The following is a 17,893-nucleotide window of genomic DNA, read 5'->3' on the forward strand; positions in this document are numbered from 1 at the left end:
GTGATTGGAATGAATAGGCTTTGGTTGTTAGGTAAAATGTCAATTTGAGGAGTAAGGAAGACAAGATACAGAGGCCAGTCCAATTTTTGGTAGCCTTACCGAGGAAAAATGCCTCAGAATCTGGGAAGCTGTGGGGCTGATACAGGTGTACGTCTTAAATTCCATTAAAAGAACTATTGTGGGGGGAGGGCTGGGGTTGTGGCTCAGTGGTAGAGTGCTCGCCTAGCATGTGCAAGGCCCTGGATTCGATCCCCAGCACCACATAAAAATGAAATTAAGATATTGTGTCCAACTACAGCTAAAAATAATATTTTTAAAAAATGAACTATTGTCTCTTCTTTTAAATGCCCAGGTATGGCTCTACTTTCATTTTAACTGTTTTTGCTAGGTGTTAAGACCAGGCTGGTCAAATTAACCTTGTTCTTATCTATTGTTAAGAGTCAGCTGAGTTCCCTCAGGGAGATCACTCTTGGGAACTTGTGAGCAGCCTCTGAGTTCCTTTAGCACCATCTGCCAGGATGGGTCAGGGTCTCCTTGATTGTGAGGCTTCCCTTGGAAGCATCAGGGATATCAGGGATATCTCCTTCTCCCGTTACTTTCCTTTTTGCAACATGTGCACTAGTTGACTTTTTCATTCTCCAGGGTCTCATTAATTTCTCTGATTGGAAAGCCATGTGGCCCAGAGTCACAAAGCCCCTAGAGAAGTCCCTTTGTTCCCTGGCTTCAAGCTGACCTCAGAGGGCAAGAGCCAAATATTGGCTATTTTCTTTCTGGGCCTTTTTATTCCTTAAATTTAGTCTCCAAGTTTTGGTCTTAAATATCCAGCAAGCCAGTTTTATTAGTTTTAAAGTAAGAGTACTGGGTTTAACCTTTAATGTAGATGATAACCTATTATCTCAAATAAATCAGATTGTTATATTAGAAGTTGTATTTTTGTAAGACACAACAGATAATAGTTAAGATTTACAAGGAAAATACAAAATGAAGTATAATATCTATGAACTAAAAAAATATAATTTTTATTATACCAAACCTTTACTTTAAACTTTACTTTGAAGAGCACCATTTTGGTAAAAGTTCTTCTTAACCTATACTTTAAAGATTTGTAAAGTTGGAAGATATGAATACATTTAGGAAAATTCAGAATAGATAAGAGCAGATTAATGTTTTAAGAAATCCTTGTTACTTTAACCTGTAGGGGATTAAACTTTGGTTTATATCCGTACATTAATATTTGACCTTAGGAAAAAGCCTTCCCTGGCCCCACAATATCTTTCTTTGTATTTATTTGTACTTGGTGCTGAGGACTGAACCCAGCGCCTCACATGTGTGAGGCTAGCGCTTTATCACTGTGCTACAGCCCCAGCCCCCAATTACTCCTCTTAATGAGATGAAATGCTTTATGCTATTTTCAGTACTTTAATTGAAACACAACTGAAACTTTTTGGACTCTTTGCATATAGAATTGCAACCTGTTAGAACTTTACCTCTTAATAACCTGGCTTTAGTGAAGACCCAGAAATAATCTTAAAAAAGCAATCTTAAACTCCTTTTTTATTTACCAATTTATAAAAACATATTTAATGTTTATATATTACCTTATGGAATTTAAGAATTCAAGAGTACATGATTTTATATTTAGTAGTTGATATTTTAGCACTTTAACTTTGTAAATGAATGAGATGTCTCCTCTAACAAACATATTTATGATTAATCCCATTGATGCTGATGTTAAATCTATTTACTCATTTTTAACTATAAAAACCAAGACATCAGACAAGTGTAGTTAACAGTACTAGCTGTCTCTTCTCTATTGAAGAAAAATCCTAGAAACAATGAACATTACATTTTAGACATTTTATAGAAAGCAACACTCTGTTAATTGTCTGACCATCTAGCAAAACTTGTGGGTTAGTAATTTTAAAGACATCTTCACACGAATTAAAAGGTATTTGGATCCATTTCTCTTTTAAATTTTGATTTTTGAGTGCTCTCTTATCTATATGCCCATTTTGATACCATGTACATGATATATGGATGCAAGCACAATGTAGACACAACAACACAATACACAGGTGTGCACACATACATAAAATAGAAAAAAGAGAACTTATAGCTGTTTATAGGTAGCTCTCTACAGGTATGAGGCAATGCTACAGATGTTATTAAAGCCTCTATTAGATTTAAACTGTTAGAAATTAAAATAGAGCTTATCAGACTTTCACATTATGACTTAAATACAGGAGTCTGTGCAGTTGGAAATGCTAGGTGTAAAGTGAACTGTAATTACTCTAGTAAAGAAGCATGCAGAACATCTTTGTCAGATCAGAATGCACTTGTGGCTCAGATTAGAGTCTGTTTAGATATTGGAAGAATGAGAGAGCTCTTAGGTAAAGATTCTCGGTAAAAAAGACATATATATGAGATCGTTCCATCTTCCTTCCCCCGCACTGTAGTGTTTAGGGAAGAACTTGTTAACAAAAGCAGTGTAATAGATAGCCATTTAGGTGCCACAAGCAGCTTGGATTTAAAAGTGACTTTTTTTTTTTTTTTTCCTTTTGGTCTCAAACCAGTTTGGGGCAATAACCTCTGCAAGTTCTGCAAACCTTGGAGAAACAGAGATCTGGCAGAAGCTAAGAAGTAAGGGAAGCTGCTGTTGTGAGCCTGTTAGTGCTCTGAGTGATATCTCCACTAGAGAAAATAAGTAATTTGGATTCCTGAACTAGATAGATGAGGGGTAGTTTTACTCTAATAAAGGGACACAGATTTTTTTGGTCTTTTTCCTGCCAGATGAGGGGAGTACAGAAGAAAACATGTCTTGTGAGAGTTTAGAGAAGGTAGTCTGATTTTAAAGCTAAGACTAGGAGATATTTAGATTTTTCCTATAGGGGGCATTTGGGGGAAATCAAGTTTCCAACCAATGGCAGGAAGGGCTCCCCTAGTTTGGGGTGTGGGAAATGGGGGTGGTCTCACATTGGAGTTGGGATTAGCCTGAGACAGGTGGTACAGGACTGAGAAATTTGTTGGAGGTGCAGTAAATCTGAAAAGGAGAGGTTTGGGGGATTCTTTAGGAGTAGTTGAAGGGAGCAAAGATTGGATGGAACAGATTGTGAAAGTAGGATAACAGAGCTTTGGTTTTATCAGGGGTAAATTGGAGCTTTGTAGAAACAGAGTTTAAGACTGGATTAGGAGTTTGTGATGGTTGAGAGTGATGGCCAGAGAGAGCAACTTGTTGGTGGCCAAAGAGAGCAACTTGTTTGGTCAGTGTTAAGGATGGTTGTTCCTCTCTGAAGAAATTTTGCTCTCTCCAAATTAAGATGTTAGAGGGAATAATGTTATAGGTATATTTGGAATTAGTAAAAACGTTGATTGATTTGTCCCTAGCTAGTGATAAGGCTCAAATGAGGATCACTAGTAGCCTGTTGGGAAGTTGTGCCTGAGGGTGGAGGGGAGGCTTCAATTATTTGGGTTAGGTTGAAGGAAGAACTCACGGTAGTTTTACCTCAAATTATAGCATAGCCTGAAGGTAAAGGAGCTATTTTGGGGAGCTTCCATCTATGAACTGGTCTAGGGAGTCAGGAAGTGGTTGGTCTTTTATATGTAAAAAGGGTTCATTAAGAAGTCAAGGGGTCAGGACAGGAGTGAGAAACCACAGGGGCAGAAGAGTTTTTTGCTGGGAGAAGAGGGTTTTTCTCTTTGCAGGTTTAATGAGGATTCTTGCGGAAAGGTAGTCCAGGGAGGTATACATGCAGTAATTAGATTCTGGCTTGGGGAAGGGAGAGGCACGAGCTATGACTGAATGCTGGGGTAACCAGCACCCTCATAGGGCAGATTCCTGCTCAGAGGTGTGAGCCACTTAGGAAAATAAAAGGTATGAAGTAATCAGTAAGAAATAAAGAAAGCCAGAATTTATATTGAAAAGAGGAGAGCCTGATGGGTCTTCCAGCCCTAATAGGAACTGGAACTAAACCACTGAAAAAGGCCCCAATCCTTTATTTAAGAGAAAGAATATCAAAGCTTTCAGCGTGGCAGGGATAAGGCTTCAGCGTGGCAGAGGTCTTTCAGTAAATAGGTTGTTGGGTGCTTCGCAGGTTACACCCATCTCCGGGCAGCTGGGTTTGATCCTGAGACTGTGAGCTGAGGCAGGGTACCAGCATCATCTGGGCTTTCTTCAACTGGGGAATTTCACTCAGGAGTTCCCAGAAAAGCAGCTTCCCTACCCTTATGGCTCAAACAAACCCATAATTTATACATAGCTCTCAACAACTGAGGAGATCTGAGAGGGAGTGTGTGGTAAGAACAGCGATGGGTTGATAGAAGGTAAATTTGTTGGCTTCAGAGATGAGGAGAGCTGCTTAGCTAAAACCTTGAGGCACTGGGGCCAGCCAGGATAGACCGAGTCTAGTTGTTTGCATAGGAAAGCAATGAAGCAGTGGATATTCCCTGACTTGTAGGGGACTCCCAGGGCTTGTACCTGGTATTCCCAGGAGGCCAGGGAATTAAGGAGGATTAGTGTGGTGTTTGAGTAGGGGGTTGGATGAGTGGGGAAAGAGACCCTGGGACCTGTAAGGAGGGCTTTATCAGCTATTTCTGGGGCAGTGAATGAGGAAGAGAGTTGTGAGTCAGCAGGATTAGTTGCAAGGCAGAGCAGGGCTGGCATAATGAGGGTTTTGAGTGAAGGTAAAAGAAAGATTGGCGGTAAGGAACCTCAGGCCATTTGTCATTTCATTGGAGGAAATTGTCTAAATCCTGGAGAATTTTTGGAACAAGGTCCCAAATTCCAAATTGGGGCCATGGACAAGTGTTCTAATTTAGATTGTGGCCCAATAAGTGTTTTAAGCCTATTGAGGCATCTAGTTTTAAGGTACTTAAAATTATTTATGAGACAACCTATGGGGGAGTAGCCCTCATGTTGGAGAGGTTTGATCAGCATGGCGGATGAGATCAAAGCATCTGGTGATACCTCACATCACCAGTCATCAGTTCCAACAGAGAATGAAAGAACATCCCCTTCTACAATCTCAGTGGGGAGGGACCACTGGGGTCCAGATGAGTGAGGGTCTCAGACAAGGTACCTCTTCAAGAGACCAGAAAGAGATCTTATCTCTCTGAAGAATGAGAAGGCTGGTGTTGCATGCAGGAAGAAAATGGCAAAAAAGCAGCCTCTGATCTAGAGGTCTAAGTGTGTAAGAGAAGGGAGGAATTGGAGAGGATAGGATTAGAAGGAGGATGCCTCCAACACCAAGAAAGCACCCAATACAGGTCCTTGCTCCATCCATGTAGCAATGAGGCAGCAAAAACCTAGCCCAAGAGTGGGGTCTTTTTGGGTCACACACCAGCCATCATTTACCAAAGTGGAGTATGAAGGCTCTCCTTCTCTAAGGTGGAGAGAGAGAGAGAATGAATATGGGGGAGGGGCACACTCACAAGGATAGAATCTGGGAATTCAGCCATGCTAGTTGTGGCTGGGAGCTTCCCCAGGCTCAGAGAGCCACAGAAGTGCTCTACATGATGAACAGTCACTTTGCAGGTCTCATCGCCCTTTAACATGACTGTTAGGAAAGAGAAAAATGGGAGAGAAATATGAAAAAGTTGTAGAGGTTTGTTAGGACTGGGATGAGTAAAGAGCCCTGAACTCTTTAAGACACAATGGTACAACTCCCTGCAACTGTACCTTTCTTAATCTTTCAGCTTCAGTGGTCTTTGTATTTCTCTTTTGAAACTTACCACATGGATCACCTGATTAGACATTGCTCTTAGCAGACATTCTTCCTTTCATTCAGAGAGCTGTTGAATTTGCACAATACCTTCCAAGTGCTGTGACCTTCAAGCCTGCCTACTTTGCAGAAACTTTCCTACAAATAACCTTTTGATAATAAAAATAAACATGTTGTGCTAGCTCTGGGTCACTGTTCCTCCATCAGAGGAAGGTGTCCCACCTCTGACAGCTTTCTCTTTATAAATATCTGTTGTGTCTTCTTAATCCCCCATCACCTCTCACTGGTTTATAGGGTTCTGCTGTGCAAAATATGGCAAAAAAAAAAAACCATTATCAGATCAGGACCCAGTTCTCCTAGTTCAGTGACCTTTCCCCCACTCTACCTAATGAAGCAACTGCAGCTACAGATTTTTAAACACATAATCTGCAAAGAATTGACCTGGGCGGCTGTAGCCACCAACACAGAAATTGAAATGGACACTCAGATTTCAGAAAGGCAGCTCCTGCCTCGCCTCCCTGATGCCCAGCTTGCTATGGAGACACACAGAGTGGCTCTTTGACACAGGAGGGAAAAGCAGCTGAAGAGGTGGCCTGCCCTGCATGGGCCATCCAGAGCCCCTTCCTCTGGGGCGTTCTGTCCTGGGAGCTCCATGGAAGAAGTAGGTGGTGTCAGGCCAGCTGTCAGGGGTGCTGTGATCTGCAGAGAATCAGTAGCTGTAGAAAGTGCTCTGTCCCCATGAGAGGAGGGTGGCCCCACGCAATGGCCAGTGCTGTCCCGTGACTTGAAGCCTGAGCCTCATACCTGGATCTGTGACATAATAACTCTAGAATTAGACCATGTATTAGTTTCTGTGTCCCTAACAAAATGTGAGACCTTCTTCCTCTATTTAGACAAACTCTCTTCCCCTATTTAGAGCAGAATTTCCTGGTTAACCAGATATGACGCTCCTGGAAGGTCTCTGAGAGGGTCCTACAGCTTTTCCATGGTGAACGGCCACTGGTTAGAGTTGGCTGTTCACCCTTCAGTTGGGTGAACTCTATCAGGTGCTATACTGGTGACGCCTGTAAATATCAAATCACCAGGAAGGATGCCAGGGACAGACCATGTTCTTCCCCGGGTCTGGGAAGGCAGGATCCCTGGCCTCTGAACAGGCAACCCAGCTTCCACACTAGCTCAGCCCACTCAGCCCCTCTCACCACCTCTGGGGCTCAGCTCAGGAGCCCCAGGTCATCCTCTTGTTCCTGTTTCACTCTAGTAGCTCCCTCTCACAGAGGGACTCTGTGGCCACCTCCTCCGCTGCCGTCCAGCCCCTGGTCAGCTCGGCATTCTGCATCAGCCTCCTGAGCTCCCTCAGACCACCACATGTCTTCCCAGTGGGCCAACAGGCACTGCCAGGTCTGACTCACATTCCTTCCACTGGTCTGTGCCTGGCCTTGGAAGGTCACTGTCCCATCTGACTGTCAACCCCCATTCCGTTCAGCCAGGTCTGGCCTAGTCATGCCCACTGCCTTCCCTGTCCCTGGCCATCTGTTACCATTTCTGACTTCAGAGCTTTACTATGAGCCTCCAGGATTTGGGTGGCAGCAGGCCCTCTGGCTGGGAAGGAAGCCCTTCTGTCCATTACTAGTGTTTCTGGAATTTGTTTTCCCTCTAGTCTCTCCTCTCTCTATGAGGGGCTTCTCAACTGGGGTCAGAGTGCATGTCCATCCAAGCATGCTATTTGGGGGCTGCAGGTTGGCTGGAAACCAGGGCCCCCCCAACCCTGAGTATTGATGATAGCTTATGCCAGCCCCTCTGCCTGTCCCCTTCTTTTTAAGCCTCATGTCCCCTGGATGCTTGAAGATTTACTCTTGATGGGCCACTCAGGAAGTGAGGAGATGGTTATTTAAAGAGAATTCCCTATTTATTTGACCCCCCCCCAAAAAAAAAAAATCCAGTTAATACATTCATGTGAAATAAACCTTGTTTGGACCTTGATTTATTTGCTAGAACGGAATATAGTAAAACTGAAATAATTGGAAAAAAAGAAAAGGGATAATTCCAAATGATGTTACTATTAACTCCATGGTTCTTGTGCTGTCTATCAGAAGAATCAGATGAAAGCATTGGCACAGGAGCAAGCTTAGTATGCAAAATGGAGGCAGCATGTGGGATCAGAAGTCCCAGGCTGACTCAATCAAAGGACAAAGATACACAGCTTTCATGGCAGCTAGGGGGTAGACAGGGAGGTGGTCTCTTGATATCAGCACATGTGGAGGTGGAGTTTGGGTTGTACCTGGACTCTTTTTCATGATACTTCTTCATGCAACACTTATATCATTACTATCTGAAATTTCCACACTGGAGTGTGATTTGTACAATGAAAATAAAGTAAAGGTAACTTTAGATTATACATGTCTTGGACCTTAACACCTGGAATGTTCTAATATTATTAGGTCAGATGATTATCTTGTCTTAGTTTTTTTTTTTTTTTTTTTTTTTGTTGTTGTTGTTGTTTGTTTTTAACCCAGGGGTACTCTACCACTGAAATACATCCCCAGTTTGTTTTTTGAGACAGATTCTCACTAAATTACTCAAGTTGGCAAGGAACTTTCAATCCTTCTACTTCAGGCTCCTGAGTAGCTGGAATCCCTACATGCACAGCCATGCCGAGCAGCAGGTTTGCCTTGTTTCTCCTTGTTCTGCCTTCTTGGTAGCTCTGCTGACCACATACTCTCTCAAGGCCAAGCTGACTTTCCAATCTCTCATCTCCAGGGGTATTATCTTCACAGCCTTGAAGACTGGCCCACTTGTTAACCCCCATAGATGAAGGGCTTGTTTAGCTGTCTCACTCCCTGCTGAGAGATTTTATCTTCCTTAATCTTAGAGGATCATGGGAGCAGGGCCCCTCTGGTTTGGGTGCTGTCCTGCATGTTCCTGGAGGAATGAGAATCTCTCACTCTCGGGTTTAAAGAGGGTGCAGAAGAAGATGGGTTAACAGACAAATGATAGTTGTCAGGGGATAGTGCTTGGAAACCCTGCATGGACATTAGCTGGATTTGAAATTGCTTTAGCCTGGAAGATTCATATTTATATTAGCAGTAAAATAAACTAGGGGAAAAAAATAAGAAGTGTCAAAAGAACTAAAATTGAGAGCAAAGGGCTGAGTAAGGGCCAGGACCCTCCAAACCAGTCTTGAAAAATTTGAGGGCTGGGGATGTGGCTCAAGCGGTAGCGCACTCGCCTCACATGCGTGTGGCCCAGGTTCAATCCTCAGCACCACATACAAATAAAGATGTTGCATCCGCCTAAAACTAAAAAATAAATATATATATATAAAAAGATTCTTAAAAAAAAAAGAAAAAGAAAAATCTGAGATAACAGACCACCCCATGGCCATGCCTGTTTTGTTTTCATTTTTTCCAAGATGGCAATGTTTCTTTTAAGACTTTGATGTTTTCATTATTTTCCTAGAGGTATTAATGTAGAAGCAACCATCTTCCCCAAGAAGGGCATAGGTTCCCCTGGTTTCTGCAATCAGATAGTTGAGGATCATGGCCTAAAAAAGCAAAATAAGTCACATGGGAGCTAAAAAGTAGAAACCAGGTGACCTCTGGCAAAGCCCTTTTAACAGTATTGTAATCATCCTGGGCAGGGATAGCTGGACTCTATGGTTGGAGCCAGGTTGTTTTTTTAAGCCTAGGTTTTTTTTTTTTTGTTGTTGTTGTTGTTTGTTTGTTTTCTTTTATGATTTCACTGGTGTTAGCATAAAAACAACACAATGTCTATCATTGTTTCTTGACAATCAAAATAGATTTATTACCTTAAAAAGCGGCTACATATTTCAGTCTAAATTAAAAGTACCATTATAAACCGTAAAACAACATAAAAAGAAGTCAAAGCCCCATAAATCATGCAGTGGCTCCTTTCTCTTTTTTAATGACTCCATGAGCAAGGACCACTGGAAGAAAACATATTTAGGGTCAATGAGAATAATTTTTTTAACCTAATTAAAGGACTCTTTCATTCCAGTACTCATGTCTTCTGTTGCTCTCATAGAAACACCAACCTCAAAAATGACTATATAACCAGTTCTTTCCAAACCAGACTTTTACCACGGACCAATAGACTGACCCAAAACTTTCCTAAAAGACAAACCCAAACTGCTTGCTCCACATCACTCCCTCTCAGCCTGAAGCAACCAAAGCAGTCATCCCCTGTTTCCCCTTATAGCAGTAAGGGTTCCCTTAATCAGACGGGGGAATGAGACCAGAATCAGAAGAGGCTATGATAATAAACTCAAAGCTAAGTTAAATACACTAGAGGGTATTGTAATGGCCTTGGGTGATCAGATACAAAGTCTTAATGTCAGACAACCATTACAATATCATGTCACTTATTACCTATTCTATATGATAGCTTCCAATGGGATTAAAAAAAAGATAAAGGTGCATCTATTAGGAATTTGGAATCATAACAATGTTAGTTTAGATCTCTTATAACTGCACGATTACCTCTAAGCTACACAGGAAAGTAGAATTCCCATTTTATCACTTCCAGTTTTGCAAAAAAGGTATTAAATGATGTAAATGCTTTCAATTCTTAAAATATGCTAAAACATACTGCATGGTATCTCATAGGGTTTGTTTTCTTACTCTTAATTCTGTTGTTTTGTTCCAGGCAAGCTCATCCAATCCCAGTTCAAACACCTCTGAGGAGACATGCATGAGTTGCAGTTAAAAAATAAAAAAGGGAGAGACATGGAGAGTGAATGAGCCCTGGTTATTGGCTGACCCTGCAGTGTAGGCAAAAGCCAAGCCTGGGAAATAGTCCCTGCCAAAAGGTGAGGATGTGAACAACCTTGATACTCAGCTCTGACATCAATAGTTATCACATGTTCTAGTATAGTGGGTTTTCTGGGTACAGCAGGATAGCAGCAGGAAGTTCCTAACACTGTAACAGCAAGATAACCACAAAAATGTTTCTAGCTCTGTAACTTTTTAGTACACAAAGAAGCCTCTTCATAACTCACAAACCTTGAACAATTTACAAAGCTTCTGTAGTTTAACTTCCTGATAATGAGACCCTACATAATAAACATGATGAGCTAGTTCTGTGTTACTATTCCTCCATCAGAGGGCAGTGTCCCACCTGGCCCCAGCCTTGCTTATAATGTTTGTATTTTTCTGAATCTCCTATGGCCCCTAATCAAGATCTTTTTTTGTTGCTGTGTGGGCAGTATCTTAAGAAATGAAGGAAACAATTGCTTTGTCTGTAAGTCCAATTTTTTCTTTTTTTAAATATTATTTTAGTTGTTGATGGACCTTTATTTAATTCATTTATTTATATGTGGTGCTGAGAATTGAACCCAGTGCCTCACACATGTTAGGCAAGCACTCTACCATTGAGCCCCAGCCCCAGCCCCAGCCCCTGTAATGGTCCAATTTTTAATTTAATAAATGTGTATATACTTATGGTTCCCTTTTCATTTCTGATATCATTTTTTGAATAGGCACTTTTTTTTTTTTTTTTTTTTTTAGGTATTGAGGATTAAACCCAGGGCCTTGTACATGCTAGGCAAGTGCTCTACCATTGAGCTACAACCCCAGCCCTTGGATAGACACTATTTTGAATAGTAATATTTAAAGAGAACAGTATGCAACTTAGAGGAGTTATTTCCTCTAATCACATGAACTAATCTTAACTGGTGTTCTTAGAATATACTTAAGTCTTATCTTCCAAACCTTCAGATAATTGGTTAAATTTTTGGAAGAGCCCTCCTTAACTCTTACCACCCAGGTGTTTGTGAAAGAAAGTCTGGAGTTGTTCCCACACATCCAGCTGGGCCCTGGCATGAGCCCTGGGCTCCCCTCCATAAACGATAGGACCACCTGCCAAGATATGCAGGGCAGCCCTGCACAGGGGCCAGTAAGGGGGCTCAATGTAGTGCCCTGCTTCTGGGTAACAGATGATCTGGGGCTTCTCTTTTCCATGGGCCTGCAAGCGTTTAGAGGCCTCATTAGCATAGAACTCGCTCTTCCAGTTGTGGTCATCCTGACCCACAAGGAACAGGAAGGTGGTGTCAGACCTCTCCACGGGAATAAAGCTCTTCTGGTCTTCCAAAGGACTTTTCAGGGCTTCCACAACGTCCTTGATGCCATCTTTGGTCACCTTGATTCGATCTCTCATGATACCCACAGGGGGCAGCGTCTCGTCCTTGTAGTGTATGCTTGCCCCAACAACGGCCACAGAGCCATTGATTATGACTGCAGCTGTGATGCCCTTCAGGAAAGAGGATATGGCAAGGCAGAGTTCTCCTCCTTTGGAATTCCCAAGCAGCCCAATCCCTGGACCCTTTACCTGAAAATGGGACAGAAGAATAAGAAGAGTGAATTTACCAACAGTGTAATAGAGTGAACAGTGCCCACAGGGGAAATTGGGTGGATCTGAGCCTGAATCTAGCTCTATCTATTCTCCAGATTGTAACTGTTTCCACTACACATATATCATTTTGCTTGTTATTATAATTATTATTATTATTGTTATTATTATTATTTTGATATTGTAACTGTTTCCACTACACCATGTATCATTTTGGTTTTTGTTATTATAATAATAATTATTATTGTTATTATTATTATTTTGATACTAAGGTTCATCCCAGGGGCACTTTACCACTGAGCTACATCCACAACCCTTTCTTGTTTTGACACAGGGTCTCTTAAAGTTGCTTAGGGCCTCACTAAGCTGCTGAGGCTGGCCTCAAACTTGAGATCTCTTTGCCTCTGCCCTCTGAGTATCTGGGATTAGTGGTATGTATCACCACACCTGGCTCCTATAACTTATTTTTTTTTTAATATTTATTTTTTAGGGGACTGGGGCTGTGGCTCAGCAGTAGAGTGTATTGTGTCCAACTACAACTAAAAATATATTTTTTAAAAATTTAAAAATATATTTATTTTTTAGTTGTAGTTGAACACAATACCTTTATTTTATTTATTTATTTTTATGTGGTGCTGAGGATCAAACCCAGGGCCTCACACGTGCTAGGCGAGCGCTACTGCTGAGCCACAACCCCAGCCTATCCTGTATAACCTTTTTAATCAACTGATTCTTTGACAGGAAAAGGAGGTGAAGAGAGAATTCCAAGCAGATGGCATGGCACAAGCATAGGGAAGAGAGCCGGTGCTCTGGGAACTGCAGGGAGTCCTGTGCAGTCACACATAGTGAGGCAGGGTAGCCTGGCCTGCATAAGGCCCTTCTCCTGAATGAGGAAACAAGTCCTCAGAAAAGGAGCTTCCTTGCCCTTCGAGGAGGGTCACCCCTTGACATTGAACATGAGAAAGTGTGTTTTCTGATCTTTAAAATATATGCATTCTGGGGCTGGGTTGTGGCTCAGCAGTAGAGCACTGGCCCAGCAAGTGTGAGGCACTTGGTTCGATCCCCAGGACCATATAAAAAAATAAAACAATAAAATAAAGGTATTGTGTCCATCTACAACTAAATATATATATGTATGTATGTGTGTGTGTGTGTGTGTGTGTGAGTGAGTGTGTATAATATATACTTTCTGACTGCTTTAGGAACTACATAATTGGTGTGAGGGTGTGTGTGTCTGTGTGGAACTGGGAATTGAACCCAGCGGTGTTCTACCATTAAGTCATATCCCCAGCCCATTATTTTTTTATTTTGAGACAGGGTTTCAATAAATTTTCCAGGCTGGCCTTGAACTTGTAATCTTCTGCCTCAGCATCCAGAATTGCTTACATTATAGGTGTGTATCACAGTGCCTAGTCATATTACCTTTCTTTTCTTCTCTCTCTCTCTCTTTTGGAGGGGTACTAGATATTGAACCCAGGGACGATTAATCAATGACCTACATGCCACATCCCCAGCCTTTTTAAAATTTTTTTTTCTTTTGAGACAGGATCTCACTAAGTTACTTAGAGCCTTGATAAGTTGCTGAGGCTGGCTTTGAAATTGTGATCCTCCTGCCTCAGCCTCCTGAGCCGCTGGGATTACAAGTGTGTGTCACCACGCCCAACCATATCACCTTTTCTAAGAACTCCAGTGCTTCCATCCATATTGTGCCCTGATTGAATTTTAAAATTAGCAAGGATTGCCTCCTCATTCTTGGCTACACTGAGTCTAAAAACCACAAACTATTCCAGGAAGCCAGGTGATGGCTGTCAATTTCCCCCTTTAAGGTTATCCCTGTGCTCTCACAGGGGTATGGGGGAGAGAGGGTGGCTGAGCACAAAGACTGGCAAGCAGGCACCTCCTGGGGAAGGTCATGGCTTCTTCTTACCATTTACTTCCTGTCAATTTCAAGGTTCTCAAAGGTACCCTATGAAATACTAAAACAAACTGGAATTCAGAATTCCAGAATACCAACTAGCAAGCTCTTTACTAACAGGAAATGTGATAATGTAGAACTGCCCAGAAGTATCACTGAGAAGTGCCTATGCAAGGCAGTGGCTGCTGGGTTAGGAGAGGCCCCGAAGAATGGGCTGACTTCTGGGAAACCAAAAGCACGCATGAGGTGGGGAGCAGCCCACAAAACTAAGAAGAGATCTAACCTCAGGGTGATGGAGCAGGTAGTTCACAGCTTCCTCAAAGTACTCCAGGTGCACAGTCTCTAGGCTCCGGGGAAGGTCATCATAGCCATAATAAGCCAGAGCCATTACAGCAAAACCCTTGCCAGCCAGCAGACTAGCTCGGTATTCCAGAAGGCCACCTCCAAGTCCAAACAGGTCCACAATCCCAGGATAGAGCCCAGGTTCTTGGGGAGAAAGAAAACATTACAGAAAAGGGAGTTACAAAATAAGCAAGGATTATCTCCTCATCCTTTTAAGTCTTTGCAGTGCCGTCAAAAGCCATACATTACCTACTGGGAGATGAACAACTTTTCCACTATCAAAAATGCTTAAAGACCTCTGGTATCCAAACATCCAGAGAGTGGCCTAGGCTAAATCCACATTCCCCTCTGTATCAAAAAAGCCCCACGGATTTTCACAAAGACCTTGTATTTTTTTTGAGATCAAAAACACTTTATGGCCCCATGATACAGCACTTGGCTGACATGAGTGATACCCTGGGTATAACAGCATTGAAAAAAATACACACACACACACACACACACACACACACACAAATGAAAATTAAGAGCAACAAACATATGGCCCTTCCTAATCCCCAAAACTGGACAATGCCAACTGCCAGAGAATGCACAGCCACTGGAACTGTCTGTCATACAATGCTAATTGTGATGCAAAATAGTGCAGTCTGTGAAAAAAATCAGTTGGTGGTTTCCTCTGAAGGCCTATGTATTCTTCCCATATGGCCCCAAAATCCCATTCCTATGTCTTTACCCAAGAGAAATAAAAACCATCTTCACACAAAAACTTGTGTGTGTTTGTAGCAGCCTTGTATAATCGCCACAAACTGCAAACAAATGTGTTTTGACTGATGAATGAATATAAACTGTTCTATATCCATGTTTTGCACCACACAGAACAGGTCAGTAAGTCTCAAAGATAATCTGATTAGCCAATGGGCACAGACTCAAAATGCTACTTACTGGGGCTGGGAGTATATAGGTGGAGCACTTGACTAGGAGGTGCAAGGCCTTGGGTTCAATCCTCAACCCCATAATAAAAAATAAAAAGCTTCATTCTGCATGATTACACATACAAGATACTTTCACCATTTATATAATAAGAAAATCTCTCTTTCATATATACAGTTTACAGAAAAACATAACAAACACTTGCTAGGCACCATTCTGTTTAGAAAATAGTTCAGTACTCATACATTGTAATTCCCTGAATCTTTCTGTCCCTTCCCCACCTCCCCATCTCTCAGTTTTCTTGATATGTACATGTGTGTGTTCAAGTATGTATTTATACACACACACACACACACACACACACACACATGTAATGAGGATTGAACCCAGGGGGAGATCCATCACTGAGGTATATTCCAGCCTTTTTTGTTTTGTTTTTGGACAGGATCTCTCTAAATTGCTGAGGCTGGCCTAGAACATCCCATCTTCCTGGGCCACCATGGCCTGCCAGTTTTCTTGGTAATATCACCACTTATATATGTACATATGTACCTAAACAACATTTTGCTCCTTTTGCCTGTCTTTTGAATTTTATCTCAGTGCAAATATACTGAACGTGTTCTCCTGGGGTTTGATTGTTTCACCTAACCTGTGGGGAACACTAGTCCATGTTGATTATTGCAGTTGTGGTTCATTACTTTGCTGGAAACACAGCTCCACCTATCCATCACTTCCACTGTTGGTGGATATTCGGGCTGTTAGCAAACAACATGCCTCTGGGTGCACATGTACCAGAACAAGTAAAAAGCCATATTCAACTAGGTAACTGCAGTAGCTGAACACTGTGACCAGAATAGCTGAACACTGTGACTGCTTCTGCTGCGAATGTGAGTTTCTCTCCTCCAGGTACTTGGCAACAATTGGTCATGTTAGACTTCTAAATCTTTGCCACTCCTGAGGTTATGAGATGCATTCTATAGTTTTATTTTTGCATCTCCTTCATTACTAATGAGGCTAAGCATCCATTCATTTTTTTTTCACTGACCAATAACTTTATGTATATAAACACCCAATAATCTCCAGAAAGTGAACTTCCTCCTATTGCAATGGCCAATTTACATAAATCTTAACATACTGTGGGAATGGGAAGAAAAGTTGTAAAACTGAGAAACTTTTAAAAGAACACCGAAAAATTGAAACTACCTACAATGGCTTTTAAAAATTATTAGAAGTGTCTTTCCCTTTTCCTTATGATGTCTTTATAGCGGAAGAATCTCAGATCTGGAGCATCAGGCCCACCTCCCCAGGCAGCTTTTTATTCCATTGCTATCTTCTTAACACGGACCTCTGGGATGTTAGGATCTACCTCTTTCTTAGGCGAAATAACACGGAGACCAGAGACAGTGCTAGACGGAAACAATAAAGGCCAAGTGGAGGCTCACCTGGAGGTAGGAAGAGCGTGGCCCGCACTTTGCCCTCGCGCACCGGCACCCGCCGCACCCCGGGCGGCATGAAGTGGCGCTCGTGCAGCGCGCGGGCCAGCTGCTGCCCGGCGTCGGGCTCGTGGCCGTCCAACACCTCCAGCTCCACCACAAAGGGCGTCTGCACGTCCCGCTTCACCAGGCGCCAAAACGGCTTATCAGGCTCCATGGCCCAGATCAGCCCCATGGGCTCCAGGCCCGCGAAGCTGCCGCCCAGCGCGGGCGTGCGCGCCAGGTCCAGCTCGCCGTCCGCGTCCGCGCGGTAGCGCGCGTGGGCCTGGAAGAGCGCGCCCTTCTCGTCGCGCAGGGACGCGCGCAGCGTGACCGGCTGTTCGGGGGCCAGGCCGCGCACGGCGATGTGCACCGGCTCGTCCCAGTGGCAGCCGCCCGCGGGCTCCAGGATCAGTGTCGCAGCCATTCGGGATCCAGGGAGAAAATGAGAAAATGGTCTCAGAACCGCCTGGGGTTGTGGGGCAGGGTTCTTTACTCCATCCGGGGAAGCCAACGCCGGCGGGACCAGTCGCACCACTCCCATTGGCTCGCCTTTGGGACACCCTCCAAGTCTCTGTATGAGGCTTCTTTGTGCAAATTCAAAGCTTTCTGAAAGGAAGAATGCCTGCTAAGAGCAAAGTCAATCAGGAGATCATGTGGTGAGTGTGGAAAGAGACTTACTAATACGACTGCTGAAGCTGAAAGATTGAAAGAGATACAGTTGCACAAATCTGAATTTTTGCAAAGGCATCCCGGGCAATCGTGTATCAGGTGATCTGTGAGACACACAGCCCAGGCCCTCCTTATCTCTTAATTCCTTACCAAGCCTTTTTCTAGAGCTCCTGGTACCTGGAGCTCTTTCCAGAACAGGTTGATGCTTATGGAGTCCGATTGCATATGGTCCTGTCTGACCCTGCTCCTTAACAGCTGAGGAGTCTTCAGCAAAGTTTCATCATGAAGTCTCTGAATACATTGTGCTTATCTGAAAGGCTTGTTGGGACTATTAGATGAGATACTATTTTAAACAGCAGTGATATGTTTGCAGTATCAATTCCCAGAGAAAGAGTATTGCTTCTCAACTCACATATCTAATTGTTGGTAGTGTTCAGTTTGGGGTTGTGTGGCTTGGAGTTCTGGCAGGAAGCAAATGGCAT

At 42.8% G+C, this 17,893-nt stretch overlaps 1 protein-coding gene across 1 annotated transcript; it reads right to left on the reverse strand.

Annotated features, from left to right (window-relative positions):
- Positions 1–9,490: 9,490 nt before the first annotated feature.
- Positions 9,491–17,392, reverse strand: LOC114083970 (acyl-coenzyme A thioesterase 1-like). The gene is made up of 3 exons (XM_027925181.2): positions 16,710–17,392; positions 14,279–14,481; positions 9,491–12,059 (listed from the first exon to the last, which is right to left on the reverse strand). Exons 1-3 carry the CDS (start codon positions 17,281–17,283, stop codon positions 11,481–11,483), a joined length of 1,356 nt encoding a protein of 451 aa, XP_027780982.2. The 5' UTR covers positions 17,284–17,392; the 3' UTR covers positions 9,491–11,480.
- Between the last annotated feature and the right edge of the window lie 501 nt (positions 17,393–17,893).

This window comes from Marmota flaviventris, chromosome 2 (assembly GCF_047511675.1).
Source record: "Marmota flaviventris isolate mMarFla1 chromosome 2, mMarFla1.hap1, whole genome shotgun sequence".
In the NCBI taxonomy this organism is placed as follows: Eukaryota; Metazoa; Chordata; class Mammalia; order Rodentia; family Sciuridae; genus Marmota; species Marmota flaviventris.